General features: G+C 28.9%; 2 protein-coding genes across 6 annotated transcripts in view; one reads left to right on the plus strand and one right to left on the minus strand.

The window, feature by feature from the left end:
- The first annotated feature begins 130 nt into the window (after positions 1-130).
- On the plus strand, positions 131-12176 carry LOC129976731 (5-formyltetrahydrofolate cyclo-ligase-like). Of its 2 annotated transcripts, none has more exons than XM_056090448.1 (5): positions 131-163; positions 2012-2130; positions 2623-2756; positions 6713-6843; positions 9874-12176. In XM_056090448.1, exons 2-5 carry the CDS (start codon positions 2023-2025, stop codon positions 10092-10094), a joined length of 594 nt encoding a protein of 197 aa, XP_055946423.1. In that variant the 5' UTR covers positions 131-163; positions 2012-2022; the 3' UTR covers positions 10095-12176. The 2 variants fall into 2 exon arrangements, with proteins under 2 accessions (XP_055946423.1, XP_055946422.1); XM_056090447.1 differs by having other exon boundaries at positions 147-247.
- A 159-nt stretch (positions 12177-12335) lies between these two features.
- The window catches only part of LOC129975218 (uncharacterized), a 164840-nt gene continuing 156920 nt past the window's right edge, over positions 12336-20255 (minus strand). For all 4 annotated transcript variants that reach the window (XM_056088213.1, XM_056088214.1, XM_056088215.1 and 1 more), the window contains exons 2-3: positions 17454-19324; positions 12336-15379 (exon numbers count right to left, since the gene is read on the minus strand). In XM_056088213.1, the coding sequence (XP_055944188.1) occupies positions 15194-15379; positions 17454-19304 (2037 nt within the window). In that variant the 5' untranslated portion in view covers positions 19305-19324 and the 3' untranslated portion in view covers positions 12336-15193. The remainder of the gene's footprint in view (positions 15380-17453; positions 19325-20255) is intronic.

Raw genomic sequence — 20255 nt, forward strand, 5'->3', positions numbered from 1 at the left:
ATATTTAGCAATTATATCCAATAATTGAAATCGATTTGGTTCAAAATAGACTAACTATTTAGTATTATACTTATATGGATATTATATATCAGAAAGCAATTTAAAAACTGTAATTGTAACTGGAATGGGGTAAATAAACATTGTCACGTGTTTGGAATAAAGAGTTGGTTTCACTTTCAAATTATCAGTTATGCATAAATAGCTTATCGTTGAATCATTAAATAAGTTCTTTTAGTTATATTTTTGGGTAAATTTAATTGTTGAAGAATTATTTTATACCTTTTTATGACGAATATTATTTTTTCAATCGAAATAATAATAATTCATTTGTCTGCTGGATACAATCTTAATTGACATTAGTTCGAACATTATTACATTTAATATTATTTTAATATACAAAAGAATTTAGAGATTCTTTTACTGTTAATTATTTTTGTCATTGTTATGTACTGCTAAAATGTATATTTTACAATTGTTTGTATTTCATACAGTGAGAGTAATTAAGTCTCTTAGAATTTCGTAATTATAAATTCAAACTTTTCTTAATTTCTTATTATATCAGTTAATTTGGCGAGTTTTGATAGATTTGGCTAAAATTTTCTGCCTTGTTGAAAAAGATGATACCCCATTTTCTTGTTTTATATTTAGTTCTTCTGTTTATCTTTATGAGTTTCATCATAATTAATTTTAATTTAAGATTTTTTTCTTTTGTGAAGCAAATCATTTTATTTATGGAATTTTAATAAAATAGCAGTTAATTCTAATTAAGTTATAAATATATCTTTTCATTGTTTTATATGGCTTTTTTTGTATAGCGTTTATTTCATATTTTAATTGTTGATTATGAATAATATGATTTTTGAATTATGAATTAAGGTATGAATAAATTTAATAATATCTAAGCTCTTAAGCTATAAATCATCATATTTATAGGATATAAAAAGTATTTCTAATGCCAACAGAAATAAATGAATCCAGTGATTTGATTTATGCGCGGGAGATTCTTATATAATGATAAATCATAAAATATAATGAAAAAACTTCAACTAATCATCTTCTAATGAGATAAATAATTTCATATCTTGCATAAGAGGAATTTAGCATTTTGCATAGTTTCTTTTTTGTTTAAAAAGGCGAATACATTTTGTTCTTTATATATGAACAATCGACAGTTACATCTTAATAGCAGTTACATAATTTCAGTTCAGAGATATTTTTGTTCTTCCATAAATTCTTCTGATAATATATGTCCTGTATATTACAATTTCCCATTATGTGAAATATATCTTTTGTTTGAGAGTGCTTTGTATATATAAAATAGTTTATTTGGAGAATAAAACATACATGGTTAACTGAAATTCATATTTCAACTCTTTTCTTTATGATTAAGAAGAAACTTCAAATTTTAGGATATATTTAAGAAGTTCTCTGCCTGAACCATGTTCAGGTTCTGGAGTAGCCTTGTTAGAAAGGCAGAAAATAGGGAAAGAGAGAGTGTGAAAGAATTATGAACTTATATAATCTTAGAATGGAATTTGCTGGAGCAGCATTTTATATAAGGCATCGGTTAAGAATCATTGAGGAGAAATACAACTCGGAAATTTGTATTAGGCATGTTGTACAACTCATAAATTAAAGTGAAGGCTGAGTTAGAATGATTTATTATTCTTATGATTTCAGTAAATTAAATTATTAAAATTATTACACACACACATATATTTTTGTTATTTTATGTATTTTAGATTTTGCCAAACAAACTATAAATTTTTTATTTCAAGAATTGTATACTTTATCACATGCTTAAAAAGTGCATATTTGCTCAGTTATATGCAGTATTATTTTTTTTTTTATTCACTATCCCATTCTCAGACTACTTTATTTTATGAATTTATCTTTATGTTCAATTTAAAGGAAATAAATATATTATTCTTTTAATCTGAGAATTATTTTTTTTTATTATGTTAGTGAATAATTACTCCTAACTAATTGCAAATCTTTTTTTCATATATAGATAAATGTAAAATGGCTTTGCAAGCAGCTAAGAAAGCATTAAGAGCACAGTTAAAAGAAATATTGAAAAGCTTACCTACTGAAGAAAAGGCCAGGCAGTCTAAAACAGTAGTTAACAAAGTAAGTATTTAAATGTCCATTCCTTTTCTATAACCATAATAGAATTTTGAAAATTCTAATTAAAGGAACTTAGAATTAAATATAACTTTATAAAAACCAGAAGGAAATAAATTGATTTTTCTTCAATATATTAAAGAAATATGATTTTAAAATTTTTAAGTTATAAATGTGTAATTATTGTTTTAAATATAGTTTAATTTTTCATTGTTTTGAGTAATGTACATTTTGCAGTATTTTTTAATATAAGATTTTATCATAATTTACACTCTCATCAGCATATTTCTTCTTTGGCCTTTTTCCACTATGTCAATGAAAGCTGTTATTATTTTTATTAATGAATTTATTGCTAATCATATAGGTTTCCGTTTAAATGAAAAATCTGATTGAATTAATGTTTTAGATAAAGTAAAAACTTTTCTTTAGCTGGATTTAGGCTTATGGTTATATAGTGCTATTCTGGAATTCTGGCTAATGCTATTTCTGGAATTTCAGCTTCTTCAGAGTAAAAAGTATCAAGAAAGTCAACGAATAAGTGTTTATTTGAGCAGAGATATAGAAATTGATACAAGGGCTGTACTTGCTGATATTTTTAGATCAGGAAAAGAATGTTTTATTCCAAGATATGAGTGAGCAGTTTTTAGTTCTGTATTATTCATTTAGTAAAATGTACTCTGTTTCTATTTTGTTTTATTTTAAATCTTAATATTTAAATGAAGTTTAATTTGTCATACTTTCGATTATAGTGATTTGAAAGAGGGAGAATAATTTCAAATAAATAAAATATATTTTTATAATTATTACTATTTTTATACTTTTCACATGTATTTGCTCATTTCAAGGCATTATCTTTTGTTTTGTTAATTTCAATTTAGTATCTGGAATAGTGTGGTTCAATATTTGTGTGATATAATAACTTTTGTGTCATATTTATATGTTTGTGTAATATTAAAATATTTTATGAAAATCTAAGTAAATAGAAAGGATTCTTCTTTTTCCTATGATGACAAAGTTTTTTAATGGAATTTTACATTCTTAAACAAAAACAAAACAAAAAAATGAATTAATTTTCCAGTGTATGTGAAAGTATACATTGCCTTGACATAATTTTCTTAACTAATCATAATTTGAGGTTTAATAAGAGGTTTATTACTAAATTATTATTGAAATTATGCATTATGTAGATACCATTTCTCTTACATTTATATAAATCATGGCATACTATTTGAACAGTATTGTGAATGTGCTTGATTCAAAATGAATGTGAATGAAAAAAATTATAAATAAGCCATAAACAGAATAACTTGAAATGAAATTGTTCATTTGGCTAAACTCTGTACAGAAAATGACATTGATCAATGTTCAGATTATTCGAATCTAGATATAAAACATTTTGAATGGAAACAAATCTTAGTATTAGAAATATATAGTTTGGATTTAAAATTATTTCATGTAGTCTTTATTTTTAAGCTAATACTTATATCATATTTTTGTATGAAAATAAATTTCCAATCTTTTAATTTTCGACATGATAAAAATCTTCCATTGTTATACAACACACATACATAATTTAAATTATTTGTCAATATTTCTATCTCCTGGAATAATGAAGTTCAAGAAATATTTAACTAAAAGACTCGAAAATAGTGACAAAGACTAGTGATATATAAAAAGATACTATCATTTGTATTATTTTACATGGGGCCTCTATTAATGACTTATGAGTTACATATGCTGAGCATATCTTAATATTTTCTCTGTAGCTTATTTTTTCCTTTTTATATCATAATTTATTATCTAATGATTTTAAAATTACATTGGATTTTTGATATAGTTGTGAAAGTAACTATGATAATGCAGTATATATTGGAGCAGGATTAAGGCATGTTTATTAATTATGAGAACATCATTGGGACAAAATATTTTTCATATATTTTATGCTTTAAAACTGATACCACTGATGTAGGACGGAGAAAGGCTACTCTATCATTAGAACTATTTACTCTTTGTATGCTATTAGGATAAAGAGATAGTGTTAAAAGTTGTTTGAAGACAATAATGTCTGAGACATTCAAAGACAAAAATACTCTCCATTTAGTGCTTACAGTTATCATAGTGTGCATTTATATTCTCCTTTTGAATAATATCTCTGTGGCACAAAATCTCTTCAAACATTTCTTCAACAAAATGGGCAAAAGTTTTATGCAAACACCTATTGCTTTTTTTCTCACGAGTATTTTACAATAGTTGTAAATCAGAAATCGGAATGGGATTTGATTTAGTGTCAGGTTAGGTAACACTTAATTGAATATAACAGACATGCTATTATTAATTTTTGAATCATAGTTGTTATGTATTGATAAGCAGCATGAGATTAAAGAAAAAGCTGTTATATGATACTTTTTTTAGTTTTGCACATAATTAAATAATGGAAATGTAACTTTTTTGTTGAAAGTAATGAAAATGTGTCATAGTAATTTATAGTTTAACAATTTTGCATTTATTTATATATTTTTAAACCTAAGGCATTTTTTTTTATCAAGCTTATTATTATTTTTTGTAATGCATGCTAATACTTGATTTAATTTTTCTTTATTTTAAAATGCCTATTTTTATTTTATTTCTTTTTTGTAATTCTGAAATAATTTTATATTTATTTTATTTAGAAATAATATTTAGAGTGCTGAATCTTCATAATGTAATATTGGTAAATGGAAATAACATTTGTCATCAATGTATTTAGTTTGAAATTCCCAGGAATGGGAATGGAAGGGATAACTATAATGTCTGTTGTTGTTTCTTATGGCACTTGCCATGGACAAGCCCGCTGTTCGAAGACAGCCGATTTTAGCCTGAGGGGGAGCGCCTCTTGTTTCTATAGTAGTGCTATCAAGGGCCAAGAGAACGACTTAGCTGCACACACGTCACAACCCTTTTTACGGGGTGGACTTCATTCACACATATCATTTACTCACAGATCGTAATTTAGACCTGAATCAGAGAACAATCACCCCTGATCCAGTACCCCCAGTTGTATTACTCTCGACATGGAGGACTTTGTGACCACGACAGATTTAACGCGCGTCAGCCACCAAGCACGCGGGGAATCTTCGGCCGGCGGGGTTCAAACTCGCAACCTAAGAGACGCGAATCCGATGCTCTACCAACCAGGCTATCCCGGCCTACTATAATGTCTAAAAAATATTAATATCTAATATTTAAGAACTAGTATCTATCTCACTCTACCTAATATCTAAAGAGAAATAAAATATATTGGGAAACCTATGCATTTTTTTTTCAATTGATGAATTTTTTTCTTTGGGAATTTGGAAGTTAATCATCCATTATCTTGATTTAGTTTCCTTACAGTTATGAAAGAACTATTGCTCCCATTATTGCACTCTTTCTATTCAACAGCTGGAACACATGTGTCTGTAACAATTAGATTATATTATTACATTATTATATTATATTGGGAACAGTATGAAAGTGTTTTGCATTCCAAAATGTTTTTATTTCAACCATTTACAAGCTTCTGAATTCTTCCATTTTATGGGTGTATAAATTAAATTGCTATTATCATATCATAATCATAAAACAGATCTAAATCCTTGTATTTTATTTAATGGTGTACTTAATTCATTTATTAATGGAATGTGCAAAAACTGGAGCTTAATAATTTTATTCAACACTATGTAATATTGCAAAAAGCAGATACTGCTATTTTTAAATTAAAAAATATCAAATTAAAATTTTGGAGCCAATGAATAAAGAATAATATGGATATTTTTTTGAATTTCATTGATTAAATATTCATTTTCTGATGAGTTTCTTAGTCATAAGGAATATTATTAATTTGACAATCATCTCAATGATTTTTTAAAAATTTTATTTGATTCTGTATTTTGATTGTATGTACATCAAAATATTTTTATTGCATAGCTCTATTTTTTTAAAAAACTTTTTTGTTAAACATTGATTTTTAATGAATTTTTTTTCCAATTCCTACTAAATTTTTTTAATTTTTTTTTATGCATAGCATATATTTTGATTATTTCTTTATTAATTAATAATGTGGAAATCATGAGCTTCCAAATTAACTACAGAAGGAGTTCCTAATAGAAAGATCTATATTGTAATGTAAGATCTATATTGAGAAGTTCAAGATTCTATATTGTAATAATAGAATCTGTTAATTTTAATCTGTTTCTTAATATCTGTATTCTTCAAATGAATTCATAGGGTTTTGTATCAGTTTGAATTCATGGCATAAATTTAAGATTATATTATTACATTATTATATTAAAGCACACTCATCGGTTGAAAATATCGCAAAGTTAAAATCCATCTCAAAAACTTTTTGAAAATTCACTAGAATTCATTTTTTAATAAAAATTTGTCAAAGTAATATACATTATGAAATAACATTTTCAAAAATAAGTATAACAGAAATCTAAAATGTTGTTTTAAATATGTGTTATAGATTCTTCTCTTATCAAATAAATAAAAAATTGTCAATTTTTAAAATTATATTTATTGACTGGTATATTTTATAACAAAATGGAAATATTTTTATTCTTTATAGTTCTAAAAGTATGGCAATGGATATGGTGAAGCTTAATTCTTTACAAGATTATGAAAATCTGCCTGTTACATCATGGAATATCAAACAGCCAAATTACTCTGACCCCAATCTTCAAGATGCCTTATCTACAGGTAAAGGGGAATATCTACCTTAATATAGTTTCTGTTTTGATTTAGTGTTTTTATCATATTTTTCATATGTTAAACTCTATACTCAATGTCATAATTCATGAAATTTATAAGCTTGGTTCTCCTATTAATAAAAATAATTAATTGAAATTATGTCCGGAAGGAGAAAAAAAAAGGGCATCTCCTTAAGTTTCCATATAATAAATTAACAAAAAATGCATACAGTTATTAATGATGATTTTTAAAGGACTTAAAACAACAAAATTTTATTAATTTTTAAAAAAATACTTTACTGTATGAGAACTTACATGATGTTGTTGTTACTTATGGCACTTGCCATAGATGCCACCCATTATGGCAAGTGAGATATTGCCCACTAATGAAGTCAGCGATTTAAGCTGAGTTTGTGTAATAGCTTCTGAGGGTAAAGGCCCTTGAACACGTGAGGACAGAAGTCTAACTTCTAGCTCATATGAAGATGATGCCCACACACTTGCTTGCATAACCCCTTTTTACAGGGGGGGGGGAGGCTCTTTCACACAGCTCACAGATAGAACACAGGGGGAAGAACAACAATGCCTGAATCAGGACTCGAACCGGGGACGCCCAGATTGCGGGGAAGATATGATACCCCTAGCCTGGAACGCCAGCTTACCTGCCGTTATATGTTTTAATAGTAGAATTTTTTTTTTCATTTCTCTTTGTTATATTTGTACAATTGGGTTAATATTTGTAATTAGTTATGGCTATTATTTAGTTAATTTTTTATTTTAATTGGTTATGAATATGCTTGGTTTCTTATTTAGCTGTTTTCTTGAAGCAATTTAAGCAATTTTACTGCTGAAAAATTGATAATTACTCTAGATTTTTATTTCACAGTTCCTGACATAAAATGCAATATTTGCTGAGGTCAGGAAAATTAATGCTGCAACTTTTTTAGAGATACGTTAAAAAAAAAAGGATAAAGTCTAGTTGTTCTTGATTGAAATGCAAGTGTTTACCATTATTCAACATGTCATGTATTAAACTGGCAAGGAGTACTTGTAGTAACAAAATGTCTTCACAATGATTAATGCCTTGGCATTGTAAAAGGGGATTAAAAATAGGTGGCAGGCTGAAGTGAAACTAATAGACATCCTATTGGAGTTCAATCTAGATAATATGGGAACAGTGATCTAAACTATCCTTTCATCCTTTAGATATTTGAAACAAACACAGTTTGATAAAGATGTGCATTTTGTCCATTCAGTTCAGAGGAAGTTACTGCTAATTGCATTCTAAACTATTTACTTCTTAACAGTTAAATGTGTTCAATGTACTGACTTCGTATCAATTCAAATGTTCATTTTGGCATGGTCTTTTGTTATCTAATAAAAATGAAATCTTATTCACTTTATAATGATTTTTTTGCAAAATTTACTAAGCAATCATTTGTATTTTATTTTATGTGTATATGCGTCATCACTTGAAGGGGGGCAGAGGGCTTTAAAAAATAAATTCCACCATTAACTGGTTAATAATATTTCAATAATCATAGTTATGGCAAAATAAAATAGTTGGCAAAAATAAATAGTTTAAGGACTTCTGTACCAATGTCCTACATAGATAATTTCAGGCTTATTGCATGTGTATCACTCTCTCCAAATTGGGAAGATTTTGAATTCACTCTTTAATCCATTGACCAGTGACTATATGGGAATCTGAATCTCCCTAAAATGGCAATGATTGAATGTACAAAGAAGGTCCAGCTGTTATTGGCAGCAAATTTTGTTCGGATGACTTTCTATATTCTATCCGTTTTGGGTATTAAACAAATTTAGGTCTTTTCGACAAAAAAATGCCCAATTCCAACAAATAACCAGTCTATGGTGTCTTACAGTCTCTACACTTTTTCAATAAAAAGCAATTCACATTTCTAATTAGTGAGATGAATCATAAGTTTCTTTGCAAACACCTTTCTTTTAAAGAGTCTGCAGTTGATAAAAAACTCTCTTGAATTCTGAACCAGTGTCAGTATTGCTCCAAATAATAATCTCAAAAGCTTGTTGGGACACCTTTTCCACTTTTTTTCTACTTTGAGCTTGCTGTCTGCATATGTCATCAGTGTTTAAAGCATTTTCAGTTTCTTGAATGTTTCTTTTAGTTACTTCTAAGTTTTTACAGACATGTCTATAAAAACTTAGACATCATTTATAGACATGTCTTGTCTATAAAAACTTTGACATGTCTTATTCTATTTCCATTCTCTTATTCATATTCAATATTTTAAAATCTGGTAAATATCTTCCCAACAACATAATTTAATTTGTGTAGGGAAAAGCTGTCCAACTATTCTTTCAGTTCTTAAAATTAGGATTTAAATCATTCACATTTTTTTTTTTTTTTTTTTTTTTTTTTTTTTACCAACAAATGTTGAAAGAAAGGCCACAAAAATTTACATATTTCTGTGTAGAAAAGAGGAATTCAATTGGATGATGTAATGCCACTGACTTTAAATTATCAATGAACTACCTTTTATTCAATTTTGCTGAATAAAATTAGCATAAATCGCATTTTATGTGATTGTTGTTTTAATTTTTCTTGCTATCATATGTACTGCAAAGTTTTTTTAAATTCTGTAACATTTATTGTGTCATTTGATTTGTTCTACATCCAATTTTTTCAATATTATATGCTGATAATTTGTCATTTGTCTACTAACATTTTTTTTTTTAAGTTCTAAAAAACTTGATCAAATAAATAAGAATGTGTAACAAATATTGACCATTATGTTTAACTAATAAATTATTATCTTTATATAAGAATTAATAAAATAATATTCTTATTTCTTCTCTGTCTAATATCAATTACAAAAATGAAGCAAGCTTGTCTTTATTTTCCCTTCTTCTAATTTAGTTTATTTAAAGAAAGATGTATTTTATTTTTGTATAATTTTAAGTACTATTTTCTGTTATATTAGTTACTTAAATTCTCTGTAATATTTGTTATGATTATAATTACTGTTGTGGTAATATAAATATATATATTTTACAGGTGGTTTGGATTTAATCATTGTACCTGGTATTGGCTTCACTAAAGAAGGACATCGCATTGGAAATGGTAAAGGATATTATGATAGTTACTTGCAAATGTGTAAGGAAAAACTGGGCAATCGATTTTCAACTGTAGCCCTAGCATTTCGAGAACAGGTTGTATCTTCTATTCCAATCAGTGAGCATGATGTATTAATAGATGAAGTTATTTATCCTGATTAAGAAATACTGAAGAAAATCATTTAAAATGCTCAATTTACATTGTTTTGATACACAAGAATTTAATATAGCATTTAATTAATAGTACATTTGAATTTTTTTGTAGCATATTTGAAAAACATCATAATGCCAAAATATTTTTGATATTATCTGTGTAAAAGTAAAGTTTGGAATGTATGATGTTGTTTTCACTATGGCCTAAGAAATCAAATAATTTATCTTTAAAATCATTTAATCTGTACCTATAAAGAATTGTATAACTGTGAATGGTTTCTCAACAGATTTATATTACAATAATTATGAACTATTAAAGAACCATATAACAGTTATATAGTTCCTCAAAATTCTTATATGTAAAATATATTATTGTTTGAATAATTAGCTTTTGAATATAATTCTGCTACTTTACCAAATGATGATACTTTTTTTTTCATTATTTTTAAAATTTTGGTTATAAAATTTAATCCCTACTAGCATAAGTTATTTTTATATCTAATACATATCACAGGTTTAAGTTCCTACTTTTTATGTCCATATTATTTATTCATGTATGTGCAGCTTAACACTTGCGTCGGATTGTTACACGCGAGGATAGAACCTGGGACCTTGTGGTTCCCAGCCCAGTAACATGAAAACAATACAAAAGCAATTGCTCAAGTAGCGTAGCTGTTAACTCATCACACGCTTAATGGACAGGGTGAATTTTAGTCACTTAGTAGATGGGGGGAAAGTTAGAATCGAAAAATATAAATTTATGTAACCCTTATGTTAAAGTGAAACTGCAGTTATTAAATTTTTGACAAATATATCTGGCTTGGATTGAAACTATATGCAGCACTACATGAGGGTTTTCTTTTTTCAAGTAAATTGCTTGTAAAATATTTTTTGATTCTTTAGGAAAATTTTACATTTTTGGAATGTTATGCTTCAAAGAATTCAGCACCCAAATATTATAATTTAAAACTGAAAAATATGGATAATACCATTTCAGCCTAAGCTATTGTTATGTGAATTTTTATATTTTTTTCTTATAAAGATAAAATATAAAAGTTTCCATCAATTTTAATTAGAGGAACCTTTAATATTTTAATTTGCTTTCATTGAAATTATCACTGATTAATAATGTTTTGAGATTAATTTTATACATGCAAAAATATTGAAACTGAAAAATGTGTTGCCATGAGCTAATTTTTATGTGCGTATGATAGTAAATGAGATATTTCCTTGTCAATACTTTCTAATAAGCTGATCATCTGAAAATGATGATTAAAAAAATACATATTGTTTCTAATATTTTGTATTGCATTTCATTATATTTTAGCTTAGTCTACTTTTTTTTATAAATAAAAGAAGCTATTTTATGAAAGTATATTTTATACACATTTATATGAAATTATATTTTTATAAAGAAATAATATATATAATATAGAAAATATTTTTTTATAATGAATAAGTAGATATATATATAATATTCTAATATATGTAAACCAGTACATATTTTAATTATTTAGACTTTGTAAATCCCAAAAAAGAGATGAAAAAGGGAGTAAAAAAGAGATGAAATTAAATTACTCATTGTAGCTAAGAATATTGCCTTGACAAAATGTATAGATGAATAACACTGAATAAAAAAATTCACATCTCAGATTGTATTCAATTGTTTTAAAATTGCTTATGCTAGTGTGCTATTTAAATTCTTCTCCTCCTGTCTTGCCTTTTTAAGAAATAATTTCTTTTGTAAAAGTATTTATTACAAAAAAGTATTTTTTTATATCAATATGAAGTAAAATATTGATATTTTTATTTTAAAAATGCAAACATTTTGTTTTTGATTGCTACTGATTCATTTGCCTGCTACAGATAGGAAAAAATCCTTTTTGTTCATTGAAATAATTAAATGTAAAAATTTTATTTGGAGTATAATGATTATGTTATATTCAAGTATATTTACATATTATTCAAGTTTCATGTCATTCATTAAAGGATAAATAGTATTACCAAACATATTTTCTTTTTATAAAAATTATCTCTTTCCTAGTTGGGTTCTTTTCACCTTGCATCTTTTCAAATTAATTTTTATTTACAGACCAGTTTCCTTCTTAAATAATGTTTTATGAAGTAGTTTATAATTTTTTTTTTTTTTATCTTCAGTGTATTAATGTAAAAATAAAGATTAACAGACTTTCCAAAAATGGTGCTTTATTTACTATTTTATTTAATAAAATATTTAAAAAATACATTGACTATATAGTATTTATTTCATTTTTCATGATTTTTTTTATATTTCAAATTTTAAATGACAAACACTTAAAAAGAAAAATTTGAGACAATTTCACTCACAAAAGAAATTATCGAATAAATATAGGACTTTGTAGGCATTTTCAAACATACATTGAACCTGCAATGCTTACGTGATTATGCAGATTTCTCTTTTTGTGGAATTTTACCTTTTTTTAATTTATTCTTTTGCAGAATAAATCTGAAGGGTGAAAGTGTGTTGCATCTAATATTGAATGGGTTCCAAAAATCAGTCAGATACAGTCAAACATTACTACAAAGAACTTGAATTGTAGTGCCTTCATCAGTTACTATTTACAGTTCATCTAATTTCCCATGTGTATGATATTTTATAAAAGTTTAAAACTTAAAATAATCATATGTAAAGAAATCACTTATCCAAACAACAATAAACAAACATCAATGTAATGTTTATTCAAAGATTTTTTTTGTACCATATGACAAATTATGAAACAATATTAAATGCTTCTGTTACCTTAATTGTTATGAAAGAGATCATTGGCAGATTTAAGCATTCAATGAACAATGCCCAATATGTGGCTTCCTTTTTTTAATAAACTGTTTCACTCATTTTAAATCTAATCATCATTTAATGATTTATTTTAGGTTAATTTTTTTAGAAGCTTTGTGGAAATGTATATGTTTTAATTTATTTATTGCAACTCATGACTACATATCAGGGCCAGATTATGTCTTGTAATTGCCATTAAGCTATGTAAATCTCGGGGGCCCCTTTTTCCTCCAAACTTTCAAAACCAAATATCCCTTTATCGATTTTTAATTTTATTTTCATTTAAGTAATTTTAAGTAGCAAATTTTGACAAACTGAAATAATAAAACATTTACTTTAAGGTCATTTAAAAAAAAAAAAATGTTTCAAAGTACTGAATATAAAAATATGTTAAATTGCGATTTAAAAATAATTAAAAACAATAATGCAAAAAAAGGTACTTAGCTGGTCACAATTTAAATAATATTCAATAATGGGATTGGATAGTTAAAAAAAATTATATAGCATCTTTTAGGATATAAAATAACATAATACAATATAAAAATTTCAAATGGTTGTTAATTAGGAATAATGTTCCAAATTGATTAAAATAATATTTGAGTAAATTCGATTCCATGGCTTTATAATCAAATGAAAACATAAAATCAAATAATTTTTAAATATAATGCAAAAAAAAAAAAAAAAAAAAAAAACCTAGGGCTTTGAGTGCTCTAAAATTGTGGGTCCTTAGGCATGTGCCTATTTAATAATCTAGCTTTCTACTCACAAACTATTTTTACACAATATTATTTAAGCAGGCCGTTTTTATAAATACTATGCTAATTGTTATGAAGTAAATAAGAACATGACCAATTGTACATGACAAAGTGCTAATATTATTCTTAATATATAATTTCCATTTTTTACAAGTTTATTTATTTAGCCCTATGCATTTACCTAATGGAAACTCGTCAGTGGAAGGCATTGCAAAACTTTATGAATTCTATTATGAAAAAGACAAAAAAACCGAATTGATTGGTGTGAAATATTGTAATGTAAGAAAATGAATAAATAATCTTAATTTCTCAAACTCAAGTAAATTAACGATTATTGTGCTAGCAAGACATGCACAAGAGGATTCGGTTGCCAACTAAATATGGTACATGGTAAAATTTTTAGACTCGTCAATATCTATTTCATATCATTATAGGCATAGTAAGAATTCATGGGCTACCTATTTGGCTTTAAACATATTGGCAAAATTAGTGCGACGTGTTTTTTCTATTTGACCGCCAATCTTTATGCCAAATATTGAAGCAGAGGCGCAGAAACTAGATGGCACAGGCCAGTGTAAATGTTTCGGATTCCGTATAGACCAAATATTAGTACATTTATGTAACTTCGGTATGATGAAAGACAAGAAAATAACATGCACTAGTCTCTATTTTATTTTTGTTACGCTTCAGTAATGACTTGGCGACGAAAAGACTATATTTTGCGCCATCCGCATATTATCCTCTTTACGCCACTATATCTGACATAATCTTTGACAGCAGTGCCAACTTATAAATAATGGTCAAGTTTCGGTTATTCATCACATATTACATAACATTTAAGACCAAAGGCCACTAAAGTAAAATATAAATACGACATTTAATTCAGTTAAGATTATGAATATTTTTATTAATGAATTCCATATTAAGTGTTACTCTAATGAAAAGTAATTTATCATTAAGGCCTCGGATTCATTATTTATTTGTTTCATAATATCCCTAGCAGCATCCAAATACTGTACAATATTGTGTGACATTGATCAGTATTCTCAACCCTATTATCACAAGATATTGTACGGCATTTCTATAATGCTGTACGATATTCTTAACGCCTGCCAATATCGCAACCATATTGTTATGTATTTTGTGCTAATAGGGAATGTTGTGGAATGTTGGTTAATATCATATAATATTGTACAATATTGTGTGACATTGATCAGTATTCTCAACCCTATTATCACAAGATATTGTACGGCATTTCTATAATGCTGTACGATATTCTTAACGCATGCCAATATCGCAACAATATTGTTATGTATTTTGTGCTAATAGGGAATATTGTGGAATGTTGGTTAATATCATATAATATCGTACAATATTGTGCAACGGGCTGTGCTTATCTGGGGCATGGGATATTTTACAGAATTAGCTTTGGCGACTCACAATTCAATTATTCGGAGTAAAGTTTGACTGCATTTATATTTTACTCAAAACATGGGAATTGTTGTTGCAGTATTTCATAAACCTATCCGAAGCCGTCATCACGTTCTTCTAATCCTGAGGAAAACAAAAGTCAGTGCAACGGCGATCCCGACTACTAAGATGATCCCGATGGCCATGCCGACCATGTTGAGGGCTCTCTTTCTTCGCTTCTGGAGGAAGTTTCTTCGGTAGTGTGCTTCCCATTCTCGGAAATTGATCGGGTAGGATCGGTATAGTTCGTCCATCTGAAAGAAGAATCAGGTGATTAGTTCATTTTTTATGCCATTCAAGGAATGGACTGATCTTATATGCATACTATATTGTACAATATTGTTACAAAATATTTCTTCTATTACAAATACCGTCAATTAATCGTAGCACATTTAATCACTAGTCATTAGTTCAGCAACTTGCTTGCTGTCTAATCCTCCAGTTTCTTTTACTCGTCGGCGACTCCGACCACTCTCACACACTCAACTTTTTCTGAAAACATACGACTCCCGAGTGCCTGTCTTTTATAGTTCCGGGAGGCGGGGCTAGAGTCTTCCAGACCAATCAGGGCGTACCTGGCTGTACCTCGGGTCTTACTAGATGGATCGTGAAACTTCTCGACCTTTCCGGTATTATCCATTTAGTCGCCAAACTCGCCAAATTCGTCGCCAAGTCGCCAAATGGTCGCCAAGCTCTCAGGTCATTTACGCGGCAGCTGCTCAGCACAGATCTTACAACGGTCTTTCTCACGATGACACTATTCATGGCCGAGTAGCAAAATTACAGATTTGTAACAATATCTATTGATGTCATTCGACATTGCGAATGTCGACAATATTATGAAAACATCATAACAATTCTGTGCTAATTAGGAAGACAAAATGCAATATTGATAATTCTATCGGTTTGAAAATATTTTACTCTTAAAAGATTTTTAATTATATTAACTGAATTTGACAATTTTATACCCAGTTTATCTTTGAAGTAATAGAAATTTTACATTAGATTATCGTTGAAGTTATAAGGGCAAAATCTCGTGTGATTATAAATATTGCAATCTTATTTTTTTAAGCATTTTAACTTTTAGAACTAATAGATATAGATACAATTGTTTATGTGATAGAAGTAATAATTACGATTTGAAATCTCATTTATTAAATTGTCATTGGAAGTTTTAAATTTTTTAAAGAAACAGTTGAAAAACGCATACTGTTCAGAAATGGCGGACATAACCCACCTCTATCAGCATAAGATATTGTATAATATTCCCACGACATTGTTCGATGTTCTGAATGCCGATCAACGGTGGGAAGATATCATAAGATTATCGTTCGGCATTTTGTGCTAATAAAGTCATGTTATTTTCCAAAAGTTTCTTAATTTTTTTCTATAAAATTTCTAAAACTTCCAAAGGCTTTTAATTTATTGCTGGATATAGGAAAAAAAACTCGTGAAAAAAAAGATAAAGCAGACATAAATAGCTATTTACAATTCACTAATTTAAAAGAAGATATAAAAAATGTGTATTTAAAATATAGTCTAAAATAGAATCCTAGAAATTAAAAAGTATAAAGGGATGGGCGGAATTCCAGTGCATATTTTCTTAAATCGCAGCTAAGATTTCATATATATATATATATATATATATATATATATAATTTAAAAATTACCTAAAATTTGAAAGAAAAAAAGCTTTCTTACGAACAAAATCGTTAATTTTGATGAAAGCGTAGAAAATGATTTATTAATTTGAATATTTGCAGTAGAAATTATACAAAAAATCATAAATTCCTACATACAGTTTAGAAGATTCATGTTGGGTTTCTGGTTTAATAATTGACAATTTTTCTTGTTTATGCATTTATTACAGAGTAATTACTAAATATACTACTAATATGCTCTAATATTCCAGAAAATAAAAATTAAATTTAATCGTTTGGTGAAAAAATTTATCTCACTATTTCTGCAATTGGCAACTTTCTGTCATTGCGCAGACGACTTAAGTAAAGTAAAGTTGAGAATTATTTTAATGTTGGACCCGAAAAGATCAATAATTAAAGCATTTTTTAAATGATTCATTCCACAAGCGGAAAAAGGTTTTGTAATTGCTAATAATGACAGTCCATTCGAATAAAATTATTTCAAGTTAAATTTTCATTTGTAATGATCATAATATTCGTGTGTGCCCTACTTTATATATGTAAAATGGAAAGACTCAATATTTGTAATAGTATTTAGTAGCAGCCTTGTGTTAACATATATAAATATTTTTTTAAAAATTAGACGAAAAATAAGAAAATCAACGAATAAGATAAATTAAAAACTTACTTTAACTGGTTCTTTTAATCCTCTGGGAATGATAGGAGATGCCATTTTGGATTTGAGGCCGTTTTCTTTGACCCCTTGGTTACTGCTTAAAGCATGCCCATTAAGATGAGGCAAGCTCATAACGAATGCTGCATTAATTGGATCGCCATTTATCAGTTTCTCTCCATCTTTTCCGATTCGAAAAGGAACAGAATGCATATGCCTATGCTGTGAAACATCCGAGTCAGAGGCAAATTTAACTCGTCTGTGAGATAAGCAATGGCAGGGGCATGTGTGACTTCCTAATTGGGACGGATGCACCCCGTTTTTATCCAGCGCTGACTCTAAGCAGTGTTCACACTTGCATTTTTTGGGTTCTCTGAGCGATCGCCTCTCGGACAGAGACTTCTTCAGCTGGTTCGAATCTGAGCTATCAGTTTCTCTCGAACTTCCATCAGAACCGTATCTTGTGCTCGATGTTTCCCTGCTGTTGTCTTTTTGGGTTGTAGAGGCGCTTTTGTCTTCTGATGATCTCTTACGCTTTGGAAGGTTATCAGGCAAAACACGTGAATTGGTATAAGGTGCCCAAGAATGCCTGGCTCTTGCCACATCTGGCGGATGATAGTACATAGGGAAGAAAACATCATCATCGGAGGAAGGAATCATCGAATTGACGTGGTGGTGCATACAGGAACAGCACATGCCTGACATTTGAGGAAGATATACATTGTCGTAACTCCAATGACCAGGTAACAACTGGTGGAATGCTAAAGGCCTATGAGCATTCTCACATAGTTTACATTTGTGGGATTCATGGGATTTTTTAGTGTCAAAAGATTCTTGATTACTTGTAGTACTGTTTCTCTTTGATTCCTTTTCTGAGGAATGCTTGTTGCTGCGATGCTTCCTCGGTTTCGTAAAGCTAATTAAACTAGAGTTGCTCGATTCGTCCTGTCTTGTTACACCACTATTTCTCTGAGAAGAGTTTTGGGAAAAGTATAAAGTCTTTGGCGAAGTAGAACTAGAAGTACTTTTGCGATCTAGGGACTTGGATCTGACATGTTGGTCGTCCAGAGCGCTGTCTGTTCGAGTAACAGTTTCTTGTCTTTCGTCTCTGTTTGGCACTTTGTTGTTGAGAACTCTTGTTAGGGACTTCATCAGATCACTTTTGGTTTTCTCCATCTCGCGTTCCACACTGGGTTTTGCGTCGAGGGAGTCTAAGAATGCTTCTGAAGATTGGTCATTACCTTTCTCTAACAGTCTTTGCAGTTTTTCTCTGACCAATGAATTGGGCCTCTTTGTTTCTATTTTTGGCCTTTCGTCTGCAGTACTGGACATAGTCAAACTATCATATGGCTCCTGCGAAATGTCACTACTCTCTTCGAAGTTGCTACTGTAAGAATTGGCACTGAAGGTGTGGCTACAATTTGAGGAATTGGACGACAAGACTATGACGTCTTCAGGATAGGACACCCTATGGACATCGACTGACACGATGACTTCTTCTGGTTGCGAGTACTCATCTGAGTCCGAGCTCATGTGCCGAGCTTCCAGCGACCCCACATCGTCGGTGAGGCTGTCTGCTGTTGTGACACTCTTGAAATGGGTGCTGGAAGAATAGCCGGTGTCGTCAGAGGCACGAGTCTCGTTTTCTCGTTGTTCCTCGCTGAGAGATCTTTTTAAGTGGATGGAGGAGATCTCACTCTTGGTCTCGATTTCATCATCCTCGAAGATGGGGTTCACTCTGTTGACTGAATAGACTTCTGGAAAAGGAGATTTGGTAAGATGACTGCAGTAGAGTGGATCGTCAGTAAGCACGAAGGGCAGAGGCTCCCTGTGGGCTTGCCAGTGGCTGAGAAGGAGCTTCAACATCGTGGAGAGTTCCTTCCAACCTGCCAAGGAATAAAAATAATTTGAGTCAAATAAAAAATAATCATGATTATATTTAGGGAATAAACTATTTAATATTATTAAAAGAATTTCTAAATCAAAATTACCATTTTCAGATGGCAACAAAAACTGAAATTAATAGGCTATACAAAAATTTGAGCTGACACTAACATTCTCGCACAGTAACTTAATCAATGAAATTCTGAAAAATTTTAATTGAAGATTAATAAAAAAATGTTTTAGGTTGTTAAAGGAAGATAGAAATTTAAAATAGTCCAAAGATCATGTCCCTTCTGTTTTAAAAATGAATCATGTCTCATGTTGCTGAGGTATTGCACATACGTAATATTTGATGAAAAAATTGGGATCAAATTTTTGAGTTATACTAAAAACAATCATCAAATTGAATTCGTAGTTTCTACTGCTTAATCCCTATTGGCATAAAATACTGAACAACATTTTCGTGATATTGCCTGACATATTGAATAATAAACAATATCACGGAGATATCTTTACAATTATTTAGGAAATTTGTGACACTAGCGATGCAAGCCTGAAATAGCACACAAACACTTTTCTTCCGTTTTGGCGAAGTGCTACAGATAGATAGAGATGTTTTAATAAGGTAAATAAAATATTCATTAACATTAATAAGCAACTCAAAGGTTTTGCTCAGTACCAAAAATAATCTTATTTCTGTTTCGTAAACTAGTCTGGCAAAGTGCTACAGAAAGATAGAAATCTTTAATAAAGTAAATAAAATATTCATTTAATATTAATAATCATCTCAGTGGTTTTACACATTATCAAAACAATCTTAATTCCGTTTCATGTACTGGTCTTCATGTAATCTCGTGCCATTTAGTCATAGTTTTTGGAAACAGATTATTCTGTTCTTTGACAGGATTGCAATAAAGTGAAACGATTCTCTTC

The sequence above is a fragment of the Argiope bruennichi genome, chromosome 7 (assembly GCF_947563725.1).
Source record: "Argiope bruennichi chromosome 7, qqArgBrue1.1, whole genome shotgun sequence".
Classification (NCBI taxonomy): Eukaryota; Metazoa; Arthropoda; class Arachnida; order Araneae; family Araneidae; genus Argiope; species Argiope bruennichi.

Coding starts and splice junctions, on each gene's coding strand:
- LOC129976731 (XM_056090448.1), top strand. CDS start 2,023: ATGGCTTTGCAAGCAGCTAAGAAAGCATTAAGAGCACAGTTAAAAGAA. Junction 2,131..2,622: donor CTAAAACAGTAGTTAACAAA/GTAAGTATTTAA, acceptor CTGGAATTTCAG/CTTCTTCAGAGTAAAAAGTA. Junction 6,844..9,873: donor TCAAGATGCCTTATCTACAG/GTAAAGGGGAAT, acceptor TATATTTTACAG/GTGGTTTGGATTTAATCATT.